The sequence below is a fragment of the Mustelus asterias genome, chromosome 9 (assembly GCF_964213995.1).
Source record: "Mustelus asterias chromosome 9, sMusAst1.hap1.1, whole genome shotgun sequence".
Taxonomy (NCBI): Eukaryota; Metazoa; Chordata; class Chondrichthyes; order Carcharhiniformes; family Triakidae; genus Mustelus; species Mustelus asterias.
In genome coordinates this window covers 82,172,794-82,197,893 of record NC_135809.1, presented here as the reverse complement: position 1 = coordinate 82,197,893, position 25,100 = coordinate 82,172,794, and the positions used below count along the sequence as shown (strand labels likewise).

At 45.1% G+C, this 25,100-nt stretch overlaps 1 protein-coding gene across 2 annotated transcripts in view; it reads left to right on the top strand.

The window, feature by feature from the left end:
• dusp8a (dual specificity phosphatase 8a) overlaps positions 1-25,100 on the top strand; it is a 229,150-nt gene that overhangs the window by 22,388 nt on the left and 181,662 nt on the right. For both annotated transcript variants that reach the window (XM_078220443.1, XM_078220441.1), the window contains one exon: positions 21,297-21,675. In XM_078220443.1, the coding sequence (XP_078076569.1) occupies positions 21,445-21,675 (231 nt within the window). In that variant the 5' untranslated portion in view covers positions 21,297-21,444. The remainder of the gene's footprint in view (positions 1-21,296; positions 21,676-25,100) is intronic.

The window sequence follows — 25,100 nt, the reverse complement described above, 5'->3', positions numbered from 1 at the left end:
TGCACTGTGTAGGTGTAAGTGCAGAATGCGACCTGGATCTTTGCAATGTACTGTATAACAGTACATAATGAATCGTGCTGTCTCAATCTGGCTGTTGTAGCAACTGTGCACTGTTAGATTCGACTTCATAATTTAATGGATGCAAATGTGACTTCAAATGTTATTTTAATCTATTTGCTCAAACACTAATTCCATATCATCCTCTGCTGAGGATTAGAAAGAGAAATACAGGAAATTTAAAATGCAGAAAATGCTTGAAATATGCAGCAGGTCATAAAACTATAGAAGTTTTTGAGCACAGAAGGGGGCCATTGGAACTGTGTCAACTCTTTCCTGGAGTAATCTTAAACTAATCCCACTTGCCTTGCTCTCTTCCCCCCCCCCCCCCCCCCCCCCCCCCCGAATTCTTTGCTGCTTTAAATATTTAGCATCACTTCAAGCTAGCTTCCATATCTTAGGTGCATTGTGGGGAGAGCAGGAAGTCACTCTGACTTGAGAAACTATTGAAGAATGGCACAAAGGGGGAAAAATGGGCCCCAAGGTTTTCAGATGCTACACTGGAGACCTGGGTGGAGGAGGCGGGAAGGGGGAGAGACATCCTGTATCCACAGGAGGCCTGCAGTTCTCAAAGCACATGCTCAAAAGGCAGTGGGAGCAGATGGCCTTGGAGGTCAATGCCAGGACCCTGAGGACCTTGATGTAGTGCCGCAAGAATTTCAATGATCTCACAGGAGTGATCACGGTCAGTGAATGCATCTGCAAATGCTACATCCTGCCAAATGAACTAGTAGCCTCACACACTGCTCAATTCCTAACTACATAAATCCCTATCAATCAAGACACGTACATACCTGACATTCATATGCTCCAGCACACCTTCCCCCATGGCGCACTGAAGCAAGCCTCCCACCTGCAGCTCAAAGGTTCCACACACTGGCAGCTATTCAACCATGACAGCCACGTCAACCAGACAGAGTGCAGGACCCTCACTGGCACATTTCCCTCTCTTGCAGGATAAGGGAGCATACAACTGAAGGCAGCAGCAGCTAAATGGAGGGGGACAGGTATGTCTAAGTCTCCTAACCCTCGAGAAGGAGGCAGTGCTGGCCATTATTGGACTGGCCATTGCTGAAGCTGTGAGGAGCAATTGTCACAGATGATGGTATCCTCATACTGAATCTTTCTCCTATCCCACTTTTCCCTCTTCAGCTTCTTTAAGTTTTTGACTTAAAAGCTGCAGATGGCTTAAGCATGCGCCTCTAACTATACCCGCTCCCCACTCCATAGCTTTACCTTTGTGCGTTTTCCCCTTTTCAGATGTGAGAAAGAGACGCTGTCACTTGATTTCACACACACACCCTCCAGAGTAGATACAGTAAGGATAGCATAGAGGCAGGATCAGCACATGGTGAGACACTGGGCATGAGCGGCCTGCAAGGGACAAGAATAGCATAGTGCCAGGAGGGGAGGGGGGGGGGGGGGGGGGGGGGGGGGGGGGGGGGGGGGGGGGGGGGGGGGGGGGGGGGGGGGGGGGGGGGGGGGATGTGTGGTGAGCTGTGGGTGGAGGGTGGCGAAAAGAAGCTGTAGCTATTCTTGGTTTTACTTAACCTTTGAAAATTTTCTGAAGTAACAAACTCACGAATCCTGAGATAAAACTATGATAACATAGACCCAACCATGATGCAGTTGTGATGCTCAGTGACAGAGAAGAAGATAAGGGTGTGGGACTGTTGGTGAATGAGGAACTGGGATTGTGGTTACTAGTAATGGATTTGGATGTGTTCTTCACAGCCCGGACAGAAAGGGATTTCCTAGATTATCTCCTCCCTCTCTCTTCATCTCTCTTTTTTTTCATTCTTTCGCAGGGTGTGGGCACCGCTGTCTAGGCCAGCACTTATTACCCATCCCTAATTGCCCTTGAGAAGGTGATAGTGAGCAGCCTTCTTGAACTGCTACAGTCCCTGAGGTGTAGGTACACCCACAGTGCTGGTGGAGAGCAAATTGCAGGATTTTGACCCAGTGATACTGAAGGAACGGCAATATATCTTCAAGTCAGGATTGTTATGGTTCAGGTCAGAAACTCCAAAGTTTAATAGAGCCCGCCTGGATCCTAGGTTTTGTCTCTTGAATTTGGCTGGGATAAACATAATATGTTCACTTGAGGTATGATTCAAATGACCCACTAGGGAGCTTTTATCAAACAAAGTTTATTTAAGTATATAGTTAACATGTAGTGTAAGAAAATTAGCAAGAACTCTTATCAATTACAAACAAGAAACAAAACAACTGCTATAATGTACAAACCTTAACAAATATATCTAATGTTTTCCAAAAAAAACAATCCCAAAGACACAAGACCCTTTTTCATAGGTTTAACCCAGCAAAGACTAATGCTCATGTGATACTGGACTTGAGACCTTTGGATGAAGTCTGCAGTTCTCTGGATAGACTCAGAACAGCTTCCCAAAGTACCAGGGACTCTAGGCAAGACCAACAGCCAATTTCTCCCTTCAGAAAGGCAAGACCTTGTTTTCAGCTAACCAACAGAACTTCCAAAAACCAGGAAGAGAGAGACTTCTTTTCAACTTGATGCCCCTTCAAAAACTAAAACTCAAACTTGCAGATCCAAACTGAAAATGAAAAAACTCCTGTCACCTGACCTGCCAACCAGTTTTTTCCATAACAATGCAGCGTCATAAACATCCCAGTAAAAATAAACAAACCCCATTTAAGTAGCAATAAAATGACATCTCCAGTCAAACCATGATGACATCAGCTAAGGCTGTGAGCTGAAAAACACTGAGAGCTGCAGAGATCATGATTTTTTTAAAAAACCTCTTAAAGGTACACTCGCATCACTGGATGGTATCAATGTTGTTGGAGCTGCACACTCATCTAGGCAAGTGGGAAGTATTCCATCACACTCCTGCCTCGTGCCTTGGAGGTGGTGCACAGATTTGGAGAGTCAGGAGATGAGTTACTCGCCACAGAATTTGCCCTGTAGCTGGTGGCAACAGTTGATCCTTCATGATTGAAGTGAGAGTCTCATGACTTCCTTTCGACAACGAACTGCAGGATGTTGTAAATACTTCCAGCTCCAGCTGGAAGAAGTCTGACATAAACATTTATTGCCACGGTCATCTTCAGAGCCACTGACAATATGGTCCTTGTAGGTGAAAGATTTCAGTGCGGACCCCTTACTGAAGTACAGACAATACACATATGAAGTTTATTTGTCTTTATTCTTTCAAATGGGCATCGCTAGCAAGGCCATGCATTTATATAACACCATTCCTGACCTCGGGATGTCCTAAAGTGCTTTACAGCTAATGAAGCACTCCTTTAAGTTAAGCCACTGTGATACCATGGGAAATGCAGCAACCCATTTGCGCATAGCAAGATCCCATAAACCACACTGAGGTGATGACCTGATAATGTGTTTAACGTTATTTGTTGAGGGATAAATATTGGCTAGGACACTGAGGAGAACATCCCTGCTTTTGTTCAAAGTAGTGTCATGGGACCTTCAGTGTTCTGCAAGGAGGAGGTCACGGTTTAACATCTCATCTGGAAGCACCTCCAGCAACACTCCCTCAGTATTGGGCACTCATGTGTCAGTGTCAGGAGGGTCATCACAATTTATCGTGAACTACCCTATGAATGTCTCAAAAGAACTTCCTGGAATTTTACATTTCAGATAGAAATGAATTTTCTGATGAGTTAACAATGGAGGGTGAATGAGGATAATGCTGTTGATGTGGTGCTGTACATATGACTTCCAGGAGGTGTCTGATAAAGTGCCGTATAACAGGCTTGACAGCAAAATTGAGATCCATGGAACGGAAGGGACACCAGCAGCCTAATACAAAGTTGGCTGAGTGACAGGAAAGAGAGAGTAGTGCTGAATATAGTGGTATATCTGACGAGGGGAGGGTATATTCGGACCACTCTTTCTTGATAAACGTTAATAACCTAAACTTGGGTATGCAGCTACAATTTCAAAATTTCCACATGATACAAAACCTGGAAGTATTGTAAGTGTGAAGAGGGAGTAGAGAGACTCGTGGACTGGATAATCGGGTGACATATGAAATTTATGCCAAGAAATGTGAAGTGATACATCTTGGTTTGTAGGATGAGGAGAGGTGATATAAAATCAGGGATACAACCCTAAAGAGTGTGCAGGAACTGTGAGACCTGCGGGTTAGAATGCACAAATGTTGAAGGTGTCAGGGCTGGCTGAGAAAGCAGTTAGTAAAGCATTTGGGATCCAAAGCTTTATAAATCAAGGCATAAAGTACTAAAGCAAGGAGGTTCTGATGAATCTTTATAAAACACAGGTTCAGTCTCAACTGGAGCATTGGGCAGATTTTCTGGGGAACCCATGGTGAGGGGAGGGGGGGTCACTGTTGGTGGGACCAGATGATCCCGTTGGCAGGAATGGCCTCAAAATCCCACTGATTGTGTCTACATCTGGGCACTACCCTTAAGGCAGGTGTTGAAGGCTTTAGTGGCAATGTAGCAAAAGTCGTGACAAGAATGGTTCCAGGGATGAGGGACTTCAGTTAGCTGGATAGGCTGGTGAAGCTGAGGTTATTCTTGGAGAAGGGAAGGTTGAGAGGAGATTTGATAATCTTGAGGGGTCTGAGCAGAGTAGATAGAGAGAAGCTGTTCCCATTGTGGAAAAGAGCTAACAACCAGAGAACACCGATTTTAAGATGATTGGCAAAAGAAGCCAAGGTGATAAGAGGACATTTTATATGCAGCGAGTAGCTGGGGACCTGGAATACATTTCCTGAGAAGATGATGGAGACAGATTCAGTCATGTCTTTCAAAGGGAATTGGATAGGTTAGTTTAAAAAATAATGTTATCTGGAAAGTACAAGGGAATGGGACTAGCTGAATTACTCTTGCAGAGAGCTGGTGTATGAGCCAAATGTCTGCCTTCTGTGCTGTAATCATCTTGTGATTCTATGAAGTGGATGCTTGGGGACAAAACGACTCGTTCCAGCCCTATATCCTGCATGTGAACCTTGGTGCTTGTCACATGGAGCACAGCATATTGCACAAAACGTAAGTGAAACTGAGAAGCTGTGCACTGATTTATAAATTGTAAATTGGTTGCTCCAATCAATCATAAGAGGAGGTTATCGTTTGTAGTAGGTCCATCCAGACAGGGCTATGGCAGAGCAAACAGCTACAGCCTGTGGCAGGTATTCTCAACATTCTTCCAAGCTCAGTTCCTAAATCCGTGCTGGCAACTGGGGGACATTGAACTTCAATAATATCGAAGCAAGGGTGGAAAGGAAATTCGAGAGGCAGCACACCATCGGCCATCAGCAGGATCTTTCAGTCCCACCAATGTCTACGGTGTTTTGTGTGCCTCACACCCTCCATCCCTGGGGGGGGGGGGTGGGGGGTGCTTGCTAACGGCAGGACTGGAAGATCCCACCAGCGGGAAGGACTGCAAAATCCTTCCCTCTGAAATTCCCACCCGAAACCTATCTGCATATCTCTCTCTCGCTCCTTTTAAGTCACTTCTTTAAACCTACCAGGCTGACCCAAGTGTTGGTCACTTTTCCAAATATCTCTTTATGTGACTGGGTGTCCATTGTTTGTCTGACAGTTCTCCTCTGAAACACCTTGGGACATTTGATGATGCAAGGTTTTGTATCAATACAAGTTATTTAGCCTGAGCCAGCAAGAGCACAGATATAAAGCAGAGTTCAATTGATGAATAAGGGAGAACTCTAATCCTTCATCAAAAAAACCACAAACATGAACTCATTTTCAAAAATTCAAACCTGCTGGCAGAAGAGCAGAATGTGTAACTCCACCGTTCAGAACAGAATGATCCTGAAAGCCTCTCGCCAAACTTGCTCCGGCCATTGTAAAGATGGGTCTAGTTTCCCTGGCCATCGAGATACAACAATTGGACAAGGCAGCTTTGTAATTAGATTTTGGAGGACACATTCATGCCATTAATTTCAGTGGTTTTTGTACAGTCGAGATCACAGTCTAAAGTCAGTGTTTACATAAGGTATTTGGAGTTTTTCAAAGGGCTCTCTTGGCCCTTTATCCCTGTTGTTGATTTCGTCTGTATCTCGATCTATTAAGCACTTGGAGATTTGTCTATTTATTGAGAGTTTATAAGGAACACACGTGACCAGATAGCCTATTTTGGGGATGTTCGTTGAGTAGATTTTCAGAGCTTGACAACCCTGGCTGTTCTCTAAGAAATTGGAGCAGAAGTGACCACACAGCCATGTGCAGGTACTTTCTGACTGTTGAAGGTAATTTATTGCAGGAGGAGAATTTATATTCAAAAGGGTCATCCTCTCTCTCTCTCTGAACATCAGGAGAACATTCTGGGCGGGATTTTCCAGTAGCACCCACCCCAAGACCGAAAATTTCTGTCCAAGGTCAATGGACCAAGTGGTAGAAAATGGGATTACAGAAGATAGGTGCTTGATGAGTGTCGCAGATACGATGGGCCAAAGGGCCTCTTTTTTTTGTGTGTTGTATAATTTTATGACTCTAATATAGTCCTCCAGCCTTCTGTTTCACTTCAAAATTCTCGCAGAAAAATAGCAAGCTCATCAAAGCACCTGAATATATTAAGAGAAACATTCCAGCCGCAGCTGGCTGGATGTTGTATTTGAAGAAAGTACCCATCAATGTTACCTCCCAGGTATAGTGTTCCCCAGGGGATTTGAGATAGAATACACAATGCACTTTTATAGCTAGCAACATGTATCCAGCTCAGTAATTTCATTAGCTATACGAGGTTAAGTCTCACAGAGCCTGTACAATCTTCTGTTGCTACCCATTCAATCAGTAAACAAAAGGTATATATATATATATATATATATAGCTTGCCATTACAGAGCACAGTGATACACTTTATTTAGTAAGAAGTCTCACAACACCAGGTTAAAGTCCAACAGGTATATTTGGGAGCAAAAGCCACTAGCTTTTGGAGCGCTGCTCCTTCATCAGGTGAGTGGGATTTCAGTTCACAAACAGGGCATATAAAGACACAAACTCAATTTACAAAATAATGGTTGGAATGCGAGTCTTTACAGGCATTCAAATCTTAAAGGTACAGACAATGTGAGTGGAGAGAGGGTAAAGCACTGGTTAAAGAGATGTGTATTGTCTCCACAGTAAGAAGTCTCACAACACCAGGTTAAAGTCCAACAGGTTTATTTGGTAGCAAATACCATAAGCTTTCGGAGCACAGCTCCTTCGTCAGATGGAGTGGATATCTGTTCTCCAACAGTGCACAGACACAGAAATCAAGTTACAGAATACCAATTAGAATGCAAATCTCTACAGCCAGCCAGGTCTTAAAAGGTACAGACAATGTGGGTGGAGGGAGCATTCAACACAGGTTAAAGAGATGTGTATTGTTTCCAGACAGAACAGCTAGTGAGATTCTGCAAGATCAGGGGGAAAGCTGTGGGGGTTACTGATAATGTGACATAAATCCAACATCCCGGTTTAGGCCGTCCTCATGTGTGCGGAACTTGGCTATCAGTTTCTGCTCAGCGACTCTGCGCTGTCGTGTGTCGTGAAGGCCGCCTTGGAGAACGCTTACCTGAAGATCCAAGGCTGAATGCCCGTGACTGCTGAAGTGCTCCCCCACAGGAAGAGAACAGTCTTGCCTGGTGATTGTCGAGCGGTGTTCATTCATCCGTTGTCGTAGCGTCTGCATGGTTTCCCCAATGTACCATGCCTCGGGACATCCTTTCCTACAGCGTATCAGGTAGACAACGTTGGCCGAGTTGCAAGAGTAGGTACCGTGTACCTGGTAGATGGTGTTCTCACGTGAGATGATGGCATCCGTGTCGATGATCCGGCACGTCTTGCAGAGGTTGCTGTGGCAGGGTTGTGTGGTGTCGTGGTCACTGTTCTCCTGAAGGCTGGGTAGTTTGCTGCGGACAATGGTCTGTTTGAGGTTGCGTGGTTGTTTGAAGGCAAGAAGTGGGGGTGTAGGGATGGCCTTGGCGAGATGTTCGTCTTCATCAATGACATGTTGAAGGCTCCGGAGGAGATGCCGTAGCTTCTCCGCTCCGGGGAAGTACTGGACGACGAAGGATACTCTGTCCACCGTGTCCCGTGTTTGTCTTCTGAGGAGAACAGCCTTCAGGAGAACAGTGACCACGACACCACACAACCCTGCCACAGCAACCTCTGCAAGACGTGCCGGATCATCGACACGGATGCCATCATCTCACGTGAGAACACCATCTACCAGGTACACGGTACCTACTCTTGCAACTCGGCCAACGTTGTCTACCTGATACGCTGCAGGAAAGGATGTCCTGAGGCATGGTAGATTGGGGGGACGATGCAGATGCTACGACAACGGATGAATGAACATCGCTCGACAATCACCAGGCAAGAGTGTTCTCTTCCTGTTGGGGAGCACTTCAGCAGTCACGGGCATTCAGCCTCTGATCTTCAGGTTAGCGTTCTCCAAGGCGGCCTTCACAACAACGCAGAGTCGCTGAGCAGAGACTGATAGCCAAGTTCCGCACACGTGAGGACGGCCTCAACCGGGATCTTGGGTTTATGTCACACTATCTGTAACCCCCACGACTTGCCTGGGCTTGCAAAATCTCACTAACTGTCCTGGTTGGAGACAATACACATCTCTTTAACCTGTGCTTAACCCTCTCTCCACTCACATTGTCTGTACCTTTAAGACTTGATCACCTGTAAAGACTCGCATTCCAACCATTATTTTGTAAATTGAGTTTGTGTCTTTATATGCCCTGTTTGTGAACTGAAATCCCACTCGCCTGACGAAGGGGCAGCGCTCTGAAAGCTAGTGGCTTGTGCTCCCAAATGAACCTGTTGGACTTTAACCTGGTGTTGTGAGACATCTTACTGTGTTTACCCCAGTCCAACACTGCGTCTCCACATCACACTTTATTTAGTCAGAGGTCTAATTGGAGATCATCAGAAAACTGCCAGATGCAAGCATTAAGCGACAAGATTCATCTTCTACCTCACGCAGCTATTATAATCTCGAGAGAGGGGAATCAAGATTGAGCCTTTGAATTCCATGTGTTAATTCTAAAATATTCATTAGATAATCAATGCGTTCGTGAATCAGCGTAGTGAATTTGTAATCGTGACAGTGGCCCTCCCAGGGCAGGTGCACAGCACACCTATCCATACCTGTTGCTCATCCTGAATGTTCCTCATTGTTTTCTTTCTAAACCTATGCTTTTAGCAGGGAAGCTGTCATCTTTTATGCTGTTCTGGAAAGCATTGCCGAACTGTCGTCAAGTAAGGATCAGTAAACCTTTCCATTGCGAAGATAGGAACAGGAGTAGACCTTTCACCCTTGAGCCTGGTCTGTCATTCAGTTAGATCATGACCAATCTGTACCTCCAACTCTATTTACTGAGCTCCATTTGAGAGACAATAGCGCAATTTTATGGATTAGTATTGAACTGTACAGAAATTTAGAGTAAAGTCTACTCTTGGCATTCTGCATTGCAATTTATTTCAGAGATCTTTCCAGCCCAAGCTAAGCTTTGTTTTCATTTTATGAAACTCTAATTCAAATGACTCGGGGTCTTCATTATTAATGAGTGAAATGATAACCAAGCCATTAGGGCCTCTGAGCACTGCACCACTTGTTGGTCGTACATCTGTTTGCAGCTTTCATTTTGCTCCTGGTTCTGTGGGAGAAAGAAGAGTCCTCTGTTCAGTAATTGCAGCCAAATTGTAAATGTGTGCAATGAAGAATGTGCTTACTATTCTCTTTTTCTTGGGCAATCCCTCGGAATTAAGTATGACTTGCTTCCACACTAAAAATGACTTCTCAGATCTCTGTCCCAGGTGGGGCAGACAGTGGTTGGAGGAGTGGGTGGGTGGGGTGCCCGGGTTGCCATGCACTCTTTGCAATGATGACACTTGGCTCTCAGGTGTTCAACTCCTTCCTCGATGCTTTTCCTCCACTTTGGGTGGTTTTGGGCCTGGGATTTCCAGGTGTTGGTGGGAATATTGTTTACTCTTCCGCAACAAATAGCATCAAGGGGATGTCATCTCCCATGAGTTTGACAGTTGTTGTCATGTTCTTCGAGCAGAGTCCAGCCAGTTCTTCACTGGAAGGGAGAGCTGATATGGAAAAGCTGTCATCCCACGCTGCCCCTTGCACACCTCCAACTTGACCTAGCTTCAGAGGTGGAGGATGCCTGCACTGCAGGAGAGACCCAGAAAGGCAGAAATTGCTGTTCCTCACCCTCTCCCCACCCTTGTCTGACAGAATTTAGAGTCATAGAGGTTTACAGCATGGAAACAAGCCCTTCGACCCAACTTATCCATGCCGCCCTTTTTTAAAAAACCCCTGAACTAATCCCAATCGCCCGCATTTGGCCCATATCCCTCTATACCCATCGTACCCATGTAACTATCTAAAAGCTTATTAAAAGATAAAATTGTACCCGCCTCTACTACTATCTCTGGCAGCTTGTTCCAGACACTCACCACCCTGTGTGTGAAAAAATTACCCCTCTGTACACTTTTGTATCTCCCCCCTCTCACCTTAAACCTATGCCCTCTAGTTTTAGACTCCCCTACCTTTGGGAAAAGATATTGATTATCTACCTTGTCTATGCCCCTCATTATTTTATAGACCTCTATAAGGTCACCCCTCAGCCTCCTACGCTCCAGAGAAAAAAGTCCCAGTCTATCCAGCCTCTCCTTATAACTCAATCCATCAAGTCCCGGTAGCATCCTAGTAAATCTTTTCTGCACTCTTTCTAGTTTAATAATATCCTTTTCTACAATAGGGTGACCAGAATTGCACACAGTATTCCAAGTGTGGCCTTACCAATGTCTTGTACAACTTCAACAAGACATCTCAACTCCTGTATTCAATGTTCTGATCGATGAAACCAAGCATGCCGAATGCCTTCTTCACCACTCTGTCCACCTGTGACTCCACTTTCAAGGAGCTATGAACATGTACCCCTAGATCTCTTTTTGTTCTGTAACTCTCCCCAACGCCCTACCATTAACTGAGTAAGTCCTGCCCTGGTTCAATCTATCAAAATGCATCACCTCACATTTGTCTAAATTAAACTCCATCTGCCATTCGTCAGCCCACTGGCCCAATTGATCAAGATCCCGTTGCAATTGGAGCTAACTTTCTTCACTGTCCACTATTCCACCAATCTTGGTGTCATCTGCAAACTTACTAACCATGCCCCCTATATTCTCATCCAAATCATTAATATAAATGACAAATAACAGTGGGCCCAGCACTGATCCCTGAGGCACACCGCTGGTCACAGGCCTCCAGTTTGAAAAACAACTTCTTTTGTTATTGATCTGTTTCTGGAGGAAACCTGACAATAACAGTGGGAGAGAGTTCAACAGCCATAGACGATGCATGATGCGCAGTTTTGCAGTGGAGACTTTTGGATTGATACAGAGTACGATACTGAGATGCCGCTACAGTAGTTCCCATGCTCTTGGCGTAAATGCAGATTAAAACACAGTAAGAAGTCTCACAACACCAGGTTAAAGTCCAACATGTTTATTTGAATCACGAGCTTTCAGAGCACTGCTCCTTTATCAGGTGAGTGGAGTCAGCGCTCCAAAAGCTCTTGATTCCAAATAAACCTGTTGGACTTTAACCTGGTGTTGTGAGACTTTTTACTGTGCCCCCTGCCCCCCCAGTCCAACACCAGCATCTCCATATCAGATTAAAACAGACATGGCTGAAGCAGTTGTTCTTCAATAACTTGTTACCAATGAACCCTTAAAAAAAACGCCTTGCATCTAGCCTGCAGAATATTTATTTTTCGGAGTGTATGAAAATACAACTGAATCAACAGTACTTTTTAATCTATTTAACCATTATATTTGAACATTTTAAAAGAGCGCAGCATTTGATGGGGGTTGAGGAATTTGTTTCCACCATGCCTTCTGGTGATTCTCCTTTAAAATTCACAGGAAACTCTGGTTTCATGACCTGACCTCCCTTTGTCAGCCACTCCCACCGCTGGCACTCCTCATCAGTTCTCACATGTATCCATCCTTGCATAGCTCTGTTTTCACATGCCAATTGGAAAGTGAACAGATCTCCGTTACGCGTTGACTGTCCCATCTCCAACACATTTGGAACCAACGTGTTCACAGTTTTTAAAAAGATTTATCAGTGTTCCTGTGATTCCCCCCGCCCCCCCAGAGTTGCAGCACAGGCCTGGATAATATTTTAATTCCTGGATGATTGCCAACCTTATGTGTACATCAGTGGTGGGCAACCTGTAGCCTGGTGGCCACACACAGCCCATCTGAGTCTGAGTGTAGCCCACGAGACATTTTGTTGACCATTGCTCACACGCAGAATTACCACATTCTGCTGATTTCTGTCTGCATAGTTTTTTTTCCTACCGGTAAGACTGAAGTGATTCACACACAAAGCAAGGACAAGTGAAGTGAGATTCATGCTGATTACGCACAACATCGACTGTGAGAGCTGTGTGCTCCATCTGCGACCAAAGTGTAAATATTTATTTTGTTTTCACCATTTGAAACTGATGACAGTTCTATTAATATATGAATGATTAAGCATTTTCTGTAACACATTATGAAATATTCGCTGTGTATTAAATGTATTTAATCTTATTCATGGAGTCATGGTTAGCGAACAAGCCTCTTTCAATCTTGTGGCCCACTGACATGAATGGAGGCCATTCATTCAGCCCACTTACTAACCCATGTTGCCCTTCACTGGTATACATACAACCAAAAAAAACCCCAAGTTTTCCTACTCTGTTACAAGCCATTATGTCATAAGGGAATCTATGCCATTGGCATGGGGAAAACAAATGAGAACATACCACCGTTTTTGGATTAACACTGAACCTCTTAACTAACAAAGGAGGGAAGCAAAATTGGAGTTCCTTTAGCTTCATATCTATTTCCAAGACTTTTTATCTGCTGTGTTTCCTTCAGCTACATTTGTAGGCTGCTGCAATGTTCTGAGCGGACTCATTGGTTCATCAGGCCTGACCTAATTATGTTTATTGGGTGGTCACCAAGGTGCTGTCAATCTTCCCTCGTTGCTGCCAATCCTGCCTGGTTGGGTCCTGGGCCTGTCAGGGTTCATCGGACCCACTGCTGGCTCAATCAGTGCTGCTAGTTGCTAAGGCCTGGAGTCAGCATTGTTCAAGCTGTTGGTCTGTTGCCCTCAGCTTGTCACTGTCTATCTCTTCCCAAAAAAAGGTGTGTTTTCAAAAAAAAGAGATAATTCTTCCAAAACTCATTTTGAGGGAGTTGATAATTGAGTGAAAAATGGATGTCGCTAAAATAGGGAATACAGCTTCCTTTACTAATGTGTTTGTAATCTGGGTGAGAATTTTCATGATCTCATGGGTCATCTGGAGTTAGATATCCTCGCGATAAATAAATTCTACAACTCTTCTAAACAAACTGAAACCCACCCACACTGCATAAAGCATCCTTTCACCTACTTGGTGTTGGTTCACTAAAATGTAGATATTCTATTAAATATTAGCAAGTTAACCCTTCGACAGCTAGGTTTGAGTGTCCAATATATCAGCTCAATATACGATTGGTAACAAGTGCCTGCAGAGACAGGTGAACGGATAAATTTGTCAGTCCTTCATGTTGGTGTTAGTGGGTTAGTCAAGAAGCATTCTGTTACAAATCAGACCATGTTAGCTAAGTGGCAAAAAAAGACCGCCAATTAACAGCAAGAAAAACTCAAACCTTTCTAAAATAAGCAACTAATCAGAGAAACTAGAGTGGTACTGAGGAGTGGCAGTGAGGTGAGATGGCACAGAGCAAGTAGGGATAGTACTGACAAGAGATAGCATTGAGATGAGGCAGCACTGTGTAGGAGAGAGATGGGGCTGAATAAGGGAAAATTAATGAGGCAGGGTTGGTGGTGTGTGTAACACTGGACACGTGGGTGCTCTTCCAGCTGCTCACCAGTGCCATTGTAATTTTACAACAATGGCGGAGATGTGGGTGGCCTGCTTATCTGTGGGTCAAATAGGCCCATTAATTGGTCACTTAATGACCTTTTCCCACCCTCATTGCATTTCTTCCATGCCAGTGCCAAGTAGAAAGCTTAGCAGCTTTCACTGCTTAGGCTGTTGGCAGGCTAGGTTGTCAGGTTATCTCTGTAACAAGCCCTATGGGTACATAGGCAAACCCTGGCATGCCTACCCTGGCTCCCACACCCTCATGCCTCCTTGCCAGGGTCAGACTGACTAGTCCGAGTAATACCCACCGCACCGTCGCCACTACCAGCGCTTAGCTTAATGTCCAGCTCCACCAACAAATGCAATTGGAAACTAAATGCAGTCCCAGCAATGGCCACCACCCTCAGTGGCACTGCTGGGACCTGAGGAAGCTGTTAACCATTTAGTTGACTGGTACCTCATGGAGCCCAGATGAGGGTGGAAGTCTTGCCTAGAAGTCTATTCAGGGCAATGGCCTTGAGGCTCAGGCAGAGTTATGGCTAACCCTTACAACTGTGACCAAGACTGGCCCGGATGGGGTACCTAGATGAGCATCAGATCCTGCGCTGGCGGGGGTATTCGCAGACATCATCAACCACTCTTTACAACAATCTGAGGCCCCTACCTGCTTCAAGAAGACGACCATCATCCCGGTACCTAAGAAAAACCAAGCAGCGTGCCTTAATGACTATCGGCCGGTGGCTCTGACATCCATCATTATGAAGTGCTTCGAAAGGCTAGTCATGGCACGAATCCATTCCAGTCTCCCGGACTACCTGGATCCACTACAACTGCCTACCGCCGCAACAGATCGCAGCAGACGCCATCTCCCTGGCCCTGCACTCAACCCTGGAACACCTAGATAACAAGGACACCTATGTCAGACTCCTATTTATTGACTACAGCTAAGCCTTCTACACCATTATTCCCACGAAACCCATCTCCAAACTCCATGGCCTGGGCCTCGGCACCTCCCTCTGTGACTGGATCCTGAGCTTCCTAACTCACAGACCACAATCAGTAAGGATAAGCAACAACACCTTTTCCACAATCATCCTCAACACTGGTGCCCCACAAGGCTGTGTTCTCAGCCCCCTACTATACTCCTAATACACCTATGATTGTGTGGCCAAATTCTCCTCCAATTCGATTTTCAAGTTTGCTGACGACACCACCATAGTGGGTCGGATTGCAGACAATGACGAGACAGAGTACAGGAATGAGATAGAGAATCTGGTGAACTGGCGCGGCAACAATAATCTCTCCCTCAATGTCATTGAAACGAAAGAGATTGTCATTGACAGCAGGAAGCATAAAGGAGAACATGCCCCTGTCTGTGTGAACAGGGATGAAAGGGCCGAGAGCTACACGTTTTAGGTGTCTGGATCACTCCTTGTTAAAAGGAGGTAGACTGGACATTTCCATTCTCTGAACACAATTTGGGGCAGTGTACTTCCTTGGCTAGAACTCACCAGTATGCAGAGAGGCCCCCCTACCTGTCTGTGTGCCTGAACAGTTAAAGGTCACCCTAAAAAGGGATTTTCCCTCCATGGTGGTCCGGCCTCGAAACCTCTTAAAAGATTGGTGACTGGTGATGTCCATATTGAAGCATACCACATCTCCTGGTTCTCCTTTTATCCATCCTGCTTGTTACTTTCTACCACTAATCTTTGCAGCATTGTACATACCTTTTTGTTCAATTTGGTGCCATCTTTAACTTCCTTATTTAGCCTCAGATGATGCATCCATGTTAGAGACTTTCTCAATGGAATATTTGAAAGTTATGAAACATTTCCTTGAAGGTTTGATACTTCTCTACTGTCCTACATTTTAACTTATTTTCCCCTTCCATTTTGGCTAACTTTTTTTTTGTTCTTTGATGGAACGTGGGCACCATTGGCAAGGTCAGCATTTGTTGCCCATCTCTAATTGGCCTTGAACTGAATGACTTGCTAAGCCATTTCAGAATCAACAACATTACTCTGGGTTGGCGTCACATGTAGACCAGACCAGGTAAGGATGGCAGATTTCCTTCCCTCAAGGTCATTGATAGAAACATAGAAACATAGGAGTAGGAGGAAGCCATTTGAGCCTGTTCTGCCATTCATTATGATCATGGCTGATCGTCCAACTCAATAAGCCTAATCTTGCTTTTTCCCCTTAACCTTTGATCCCATTCACCCCAAGTGCTTTTTCTAGCTGCCTCTTGAATACATTCAATGTTTTGGCATTAACTACTTCCTCTGGTGATGAATTCCACAGGCTCACCACAGTCGGTAAGGATAGGCAACAACACCTCCTCCACGACCATCCTCAACACTGGTGCCCCACAACGCTGTGTTCTCAGCCCCCTACTATACGCCTTATACACCTATGATTGTGTGGCCAAATTCTCCTCCAATTCGATTTTCAAGTTTGCTGATGACACCACCGTAGTGGGACAGATCGCAAACAATGACGAGACAGAGTACAGGAATGAGATAGAGAACCTGGTGAACTGGTGCAGCAACCATAATCTCTCCCTCAATGTCAACAAAATGAAGGAGATTGTCATCGACTTCGGAAGCGTAAAGGAGAACATGCTCCTGTCTACATCAATGGGTACAAAAGGGTCGAGAGCTTCACATTTTTAGGTGTCCAGATCACCAACAACCTGTCCTGGTCCCCCTATGCCGACACTATAGTTAAGAAAGCCCACCAACGCCCCTACTTTCTCAGAAAACAAAGGAAATTTTGGCATGTCAGCTACGACTCTCTCCAACTTTAACAGATGCACCATAGGAGCATCCTTTCTGATTGTATCACAGCTTGGTATGGCTCCTGCTCTGCCCAAGACCGCAAGGAACTACAAAAGGTCGTGAATGTAGCCCAACCCATTACGCAAACCAGCCTCCCATCCATTGACTCTGTCTACACTTCCCGCTGCCTCGGCGAAGCAGCCAGCACAATTAAGGACCCCGGACATTCTCTCTTCCAATTCTTCTGTCAGGAAAAAGGTACAGAAGTCTGAGGTTACATACCAACCGACTCAAGAACAGCTTCTTCCCTGCTGCTGTCAGACTTTTGAATGGACTTACCTTGCATTAAGTTGATCTTTCTCTACACCTTAGCTATGACTGTAACACTACATTCTGCACTGTCTCGTTTCCTTCTGTATGAACGGTATGCTTTTGTCTGTATAGCGCGCAAGAAACAATACTTTTCACTGACAATAAATCAAATCAAAAAGACAGACATTAAATAGATAGGTCCAGGTCTGGGGCCAGATTTATACTGAACCAACATTACCTTCATTGAGCTAATTTAGAGTAAAACTGGGGTGTTTGCATGTGTGCACCCATGCACCTTCGTAGCATCATGGGATAAAATCAGTTCTTTACCTACGAGAACTGCTGAGGAGATCCATGAATTGATGAAGTCAACTAAATGTCCAAAACTCCACTCAAGTAATTATTGTAGGGGATGGTTTTAATTGTGTTAATGTTATCTTCCTTTCTCTCCTACAGTAGAAGGTGGGAGGAGGAGAGGCTGTAATTAAGAAAGGGTTTTAAACACCAATTGGCATCCATCCTTCCCTGCCACCTTTCTCACTGATGTCTGCGTGCAGTATTTTGAGTAAGATGTAGAACAGGGCATTGTAACTCTTCAATGTTTAATGAGATGGTAAAGGTTGTGGAGAGAATCGACCTTGAAAGACTAAGTGAACACCTTCAGTGAAGGGATACTGCCTCCATGAAAACATTCAATTGACTTGGGGGAAGGAGAACAGCGAGAAGGTATGGCTTGCCATGAAGACAGTAAGAAGTCTCACAACACCAGGTTAAAGTCCAACAGGTTTATTTGGTAGCAAATACCATAAGCTTTCGGAGCGATGCTCCTTCGTCAGATGGAGTGGAAATGTGCTTTCAAACAGTGCACAGAATTGATTTCTGTGTCTCTGTGCACTGTTTGAGAGCACATTTCCACTCCATCTGACGAACGAGCAGCGCTCCGAAAGCTTATGGTATTTGCTACCAAATAAACCTGTTGGACTTTAACCTGGTGTTGTGAGACTTCTTACTGTGTTCACCCCAGTCCAACGCCGGCATCTCCACATCATTGCCATGAAGACACATTGACCAAAAGATATCCACTTTTCAAACTCTCCAAAATAATAGGTGGAATTTTACAGCCCCTCCAGCCCACAGGATCTTCCAGTCTGCAGAGGTCAATAGACGTTTGAACAGCTCGCCACATTTTCCCCCTGCCACAACTGTAAAATTCCGCCCAATGTCACAACCAAATTCATCCCTCCTAAATATTAACTTGGCTCACAACCCTCTGAAGAGTTGGCAAAGGGGCATTAGGTGGAAAATCTAGGTTTTGAGGAGGGCACAAGGTGAACAGAAGCGGTGCCCATTTGCCTGCACACTGCTGCTTACCTTTTGACACCCCGTATCCTCGTGGTTATACTAATGAACCCGACTGCTTTTTCTGACAGCCACAACATTATATTCTGAACAGCTGGATTTAATTTTATTTCCCCAAGTGCATCATTAACAGCAAAATTCCACAGGTGAAAGCTGTGGCATTAAATGGCAGTGCAAATTGTCAAACTAATGTGGATCATCTCACTTGAACTCTGCTGCCTATCGGAGTTTTGGAATTACACAGCTGTGTTTCAGAAGGAAGTGACATTCCTTACAGCTCAGGGCAGCCTAATTGGTCCTATCTTCTCTGGTAAGAAAAGGGCAGAAAATAGCAAGAAAAAGAGAGAGAACAAATGCATTGATATAGCGCCTGACAAACCTGAGAAGATACAGTGGCACAGTAGTTAGCACTGCTGCCTCACAGCGCCAGCGACCCGGGTTCAATTCCCAGCTCGGGTCACTGTCTGTGCGGAGTCTGCACGTTCTCCCCGTGTCTGCGAGGATTTCCTCCGGGTTCTCCGGTTTCCTCCCACAGTCCGAAAGACGTGCTGGTTAGGTGCATTGGCCGTGCTAAATTCTCCCTCCATGTACCCGATCAGCCCGAGTGTGACGACTAGGGGATTTTCACAGTAACTTCGTTGCAGTGTTAATGTAAGCCTACTTGTGACACTAATAAATAACCTTTTAAAGACTCTAAAGCTTTTCACATCAGTGGTGTACCTTTGAAATGTAGTTACTGTTTCAATGAAGTGAAATTTTGGATGTAACAAAATCCCAGAAACAGCAGGTCAGCTTTTTTGTGTGTGTGTGAGATGTTAGTTGGCTAGGAGACCAGGGAGAAACCAGGGAGAACTCCCCTGCTCTTCTCCGAGTAGATTCCCTGGGATCTCTTATGCTCACCTGAGAGAGCAGCAAGGGCCTTGGCACCTCCAACAATGCAGCATTCCCTCATTGGAGTATCAGACAGAATTACCTGCTCAGGCCTCTGGAGAGGGACAACCATCTAACTCCAAAACAATGAGAGTGAAACAGGGCTGAACATTAAAATAAAATGTACGCTGGCCTGGGCAGGGAGGCCAGGCCGGGGTGGAATGCAGGGTTTGATTACAGAACTAACTTGGCACAATTGATATTACAGTAAAAGATAATGCTGCTTCTCTGAATTTGAGGCCTGCTGTTGGGGCAGAGCAAAGTAAGAGTATCCGCGCTGACACAGGTTTATGTTGGGATGTGGCTGAGGAAGCAGATTTGTAGTTTAAGGTACTTGATCAAATGCAAGAAGCAACTAGAAAGCAATGAAGGTGAACAAGGTAAAAGAAACACGGAAATCCCGTTAGAGGGAAGATCAGCACATTTCTCCAAGGTAGGTATTCCTGATAGGGAAGCGGCAGTGAGTTAAACACTAGTGCAAAAGACAAAATATGGCAGGATGCTGGAAATCTGAAATAAAAATGCTGCAACTGTTCAGCAGGTCAGGCAGCATCTGTGGAGGGAAACAGAGTGAACATTTCAATTTGATGGGCTTTCCCCAGAACTGGAAAAGATTTTTAAGTAAGTACAGAAACAAAGAAAGGGGACAGGGAGTTGGAGGAAGGGTGAAAGGGAAGGTCCGTGAAGGAGTGGATGGCAAGAGAGATTAAATACCTGTGGTGATTGTCCCTTTATGCGTTCATCTGCAAAGTAAAGGTCACATGACTCAGGGAGCGGGGGGGGGGGGGGGGGGAGGTGGAGGTATCACCCTGGTAAGCACAGGCTTCTGTCCTCAGGATCATCTCAGAAGCTGATTGCGGCCACGAGGCTGCAAGCCTCTGTATAATTTAACCTGTAAATAAATGAGTTGTGCTTTCCCTAAACTAGTGAAAAAACATCTTTACAATAGCCAAAGGGATAATGGTGTACGATCAAAGGAGATTGCAATGAGACAAGTAAAGAAACAAAATGTGGGTCTACAGGAGGTATAAATGATTACCATCACCTTTCCAAGAAAATGTGAGTGGTAGTTATGATCTAAAACTGTCAAATTCAATGCTGAGACTGAAGGTTGTAAAGTCCCTAATGAAAATACAAAGTATTGTTCCTCCAACTTGCGTAATTCACCTCCTGCATTCCTGGTAGTTGCATGATACAATGATAATGGAGTTGTGACTAATCATAGCATTCAGTCTTTGTTAGTTAGTCAGCAACTGACCCAGCAATAACAGGATGAAAACTCCAAATGGTGGAGAGCTTTGTGAACCATTGGTCCCGAGGTACCATTTTTCTTCCAAATATTGAACACGAATGTGCCAATCCTGGCTGGTTCATAAAACATATTTAAAGCCCGTTCCCTCGGCTTCCCCTAATGTGGAGCTGAGGTACCTGGAATTGTTGGGTTTAATCTCTGGGTTTAGCTGACCCCAGCTGGGAGGTGACAGTCATGCTACAAATGGCCTCATGTCCTCTGAGCTACGAAGGGGAAAGAATTGATCACTGCCTGCTGACGTGAGGGGCTGTGAGCATTAGGTGAAATCCAGATCAAGCAGCTTTTAAAAGGGACTGGGTTTGGGAAAGTTCTCTTCACAGGTCATCCTTGCAGTCAGTTTGTTGGTCTATGGTCACGCATGATGAATGGGCACTCTTGTAGATGTCCTGGAGGCCATTGGCGCCCGTGGGCATAAGTCGCCACCTCTGGGGGGAGGAAAATAAATAAAATTGGAGTGGGAAAACAAAAACAAATTTGAATCATCTTTTAAAACAGCAAGGTTCAATCTGTACTTGCTTTTTTTTTGTGAAGTAAATTAATAACTATAATCATTTTTAAATGCCCAGGGATGACCCTGTAGCCATTAATCTGCCAGACTGACTGGGAATTCATTTGTTTCTTTTGCAGGATGAAGCAGCACAGACCAATGAACAGGAGTAACTGGCTCTCGGCAGGGCAGTGATCTCTTCAACCATCTGCAAAGAGCCACTCTCTTCTTTTGTTTTGGGGGCTGGCTGGGAGGGAGCTCTTTCTTCTTCAAAGACCTCAGCCAGCAATGGCAGGTGAGAAAGCCAAGCCCAAAGTGATCGATGCCCAGAAGCTCGCCAGCCTCCTGCAGAATGGTGTTGAGGGCACGCTGGTGATTGACAGCCGCTCGTTTGTGGAGTACAACGCCTCCCACGTGCTCAACTCGGTGAACATCTGCTGCTCGAAGCTGGTGAAGCGAAGGCTGCAGCAGGACAAGTTCTCCATCACCGAGCTCATTCAGCCTTCCTGCAAGATGAAGGTATTGTGCCCCACTTCCTTTCTCTTGACCCTTGCCCCTTTGGCACACAATTAGCGCAGCGACAGTAGCTCCCTATAGTGGCAGGAAGCACAAACACCAGTTTACCCCCTTTTCACCTTTCCTTATCAATGTATGTGGGTTTATTCAGTTCCACTCTTGTAGGCCTTGATGTGTCTGTTTGTGCCTCTTTCCCTCTTGTCTTATCTCTTGTTTATCCTTCTCCCTCGATCTGTGTCACTTTTTCTTTACCTCTCTTTATCTCTGTTCATCCTTTTCTCCTGGGTCTCTCTTTTACTCCCTCCCCTGACAAAGTAAACAATTCAAATACTTTTCAGACTGTCAACAGCTTTTTCCTTTTCCCCTCCTCCCCTCCTCTCTGATTTAACCTGTTCCCTCTCGGCAAAGCCGATAAAATTACAAATAATGAAAGACTGGATTAAGCCAGAGTGCTGGAGGCCTGCAGCGATTGGCTGGCAATGACATCATTGCCCTGGCCCTGTGGAGCTAAATACTGTGGCAGATTGAAGGGACAACACGCGCAGCTTGCTGCCTGGCAGTGTGCCTGTGTGATTGATGCTGAGTGTTTATGTGCTGCTTGCAAGCTTAATTATAATTTTGCCATCTTGAGCTGTTGAATATTTATTAGACAGTGCCCAGACCCCTTCTGCCCCAACCCCCATGTCCTCTAACTAAACCTCAGCTCAAGTGTTCAGTGCTTTTGTCTCATTCTAGATGTAGAATAGCAAGCTACCACCACCACCTCCTCCACCCCCAACCCTCTATTATCCAAATAATCCACAAATCCAAATGTTAGTCTCCTTTTCTTCTCTCATCACGGCACTTGTTAATTAGTTTATGGGAGCTCTGAATTCATTTTCCCTCAATAGCTGAGAGAGAGGGAGAGAGACCAGCAGCAGCTGAACTGCAACAAAAGGCACTTCCTATTGGAAAAGGTTCACTTCAAGATTTGTTTAAAAATAACCGCTGGGGGCTCCCCTGATGGCTCAGCTGCTTAAGCACTGAGAAGTTGAGTAATGCAAGCCAGAAAGGTTCAAGATCTGTTTCCCAATCTGTGCTGGGTTAAGGCCACTTTTAATATTCAATATATCTGGACAAGCTGAAATGAAGAGCTGTGACCTCTGTGTTGACACTAAAACTATCTCTCTTCGCATGGGTCTCCGATGAGGCAATGTCTCCAGAGCTTGACAGCTTTATACTAAGAGTGTCCTCGATGGAGAGGGAGCCACATCTGGTTAACCATTGACCAAAAAGAAACCCAAGCGTCTATCATCAACTTGAGGAGAATTCGGAAGTCCAACATCGACTGAGAACCACATTTGTCTGATACTACATAACTGTTGCAGAATGAATATGTTCACCCCACGTACACAGCAGTTGGGATGGGGAAGGGATAGAAAGAGACAAGCTAATAAGGATTAACCCCCCACCCCCCTCTCCCCCTCATCCACATTGTTGTTATCAATACGTCACCTCTGCTAAGTACTGATCTTACGTTCCACAGCGGAATCCTTTCCAGGATGGATATACAGTGCAAATATAAGTCTGTTGCAGACATCAGGAAACAATAGTTTGCATTGAATCTACATCTCTCTCTTCCCTGCACCCCTGCCAACTCCATCACCCCAGAAATATCTTGAGCTTTCCCACCCCCCCATGCAGAGTGGTGCAGTACAGTACTCAATACTCATAACCTGATATGATCAGGCATTAAAGCTGCAGGAGACGTGGCACTGGGGCAACTTGAGGGGTGCAATAAATGCAGCAGTACAGCCTTTTGAGAACTGTTTTTTGCTCCATTTATGGATGGATCTCATATTTGTGAAAACAAAGTTTCAATGTGTAGCATCAAACACGACAATGTGTTCAACCATGTCATTATGCCCTTCCTGTGCTTATAGATCCTGTAAAATATCTCCACCAGTTTGTTATTGTCTTCTCAAGTATCTTGGAACTCGGCGTCTATCGAGATTGTAGCTCACCATCTGAGCGTACCTAGGGAAAGGGGTCGATGTCTTCACAGCAGCTGTAGGGAAGGCTAAAAGACCTGGCAAGCGAATGAAAAAAACACAATGGCCTAATGAAGCCTCTTTCATTTCCAGAGCTCCTCGGTGAATGTTTAACCGCTTGTTAAGCAGATGAAGTGCAATGATGTCATGCGAGGATCCCTAGCTATGCCTTTGTCTGCAAAATGTTTAAGAGACTGGCATCGAATGATTAGTGGATGGTTTCTTTTTGAAGCAATTTAAAAACTGCTACAAAAAAAAAAGCCCCCAGCCCTGCACTTCCACCTCCAGCCAATGAACTGGATGAGTTAAAGTAGATCCCTGGCCCCTTCTCTTGATCCGCAGATGCCCGCTATCTTGTCGATTGGCTTTGCACAGCACTCTGTCTCCACAAGCAGCTCTGGACACATCTGCTTACTGAGATCAGAATGAAAATAAAAACAAATGATGTGAAGTGAGGGAGCAGCTCATTGAGAACAACACGACTCCGAGCAGACATTTACCCACAATGAAACCTAAACCTGCACACTTTCTGGCCCAGAAACTGAGCTTCAGACAGAGGCAGACTCGCGGTCTGCTAACACAGACACTTCAAGAGGTCGCACATTGGTCATTGAGCTGCTTGCTATGACATCTCATTACATCTTTGCTGATGTGAAAATCAACTAAGATCTTACTGAATGGCAGAGCAGGCTCAAGGAGCCAGTTAGTTCATCTGCACCTATTTTTTATGTTTATTGCCATCCCCTTTCCCCATAACCCTGTAGGCATTGCCCCTTCAAGCAAAATTGTGTTTTGAAAGTTACTACTGAATTGGCCTCCATCATCCTTTAAGGCAACACATTCCAAGAAGGCGAATCTTGGCTTCTGTATCCTGTACGCTCTCCACAAAAAGTGAAGTTCCAGGTGCCGTTCTGATAAATCAAAAACAGAAAATGCTGGAAGCACTCAGCATGTGTGGAAGCGTCCGTGGAGAGGGATAGAGTTAAAGTTGATGAAAGGTCACAAACTGAAACATCGGGTGGGATCTTCCAGCCCTTCCTGCCAGTTGGATCTTTTGGTCCCGCCAAAGGCGAACCCCAGCAGTGGGTTTCCAGACAGCAGGATAGGTGTGCCAGGCAAAAAGGCATAGATTTCAGTAGGACTGGAAAATTCAGCTGGTAGCCAATGGCAAGCTGCCTCCAACATGCAAAAACACGCTGCGGGGGGGGCTGGGTGGAGTGGAGTGGGAAATCCCAGTCATTAACTCTGTTTCTCTCTCCAGAGCTGCTGAGTGTTTCCAGAATTTTCTATTTTTATACCAGATTTCCAGCATCCGCGATATGCTGCTTTTGGATTACCATTCTGGTAAATCTCTTCTCCCTCCTGGCCAAAGCCTTGACTATAATGCACAGGATTACG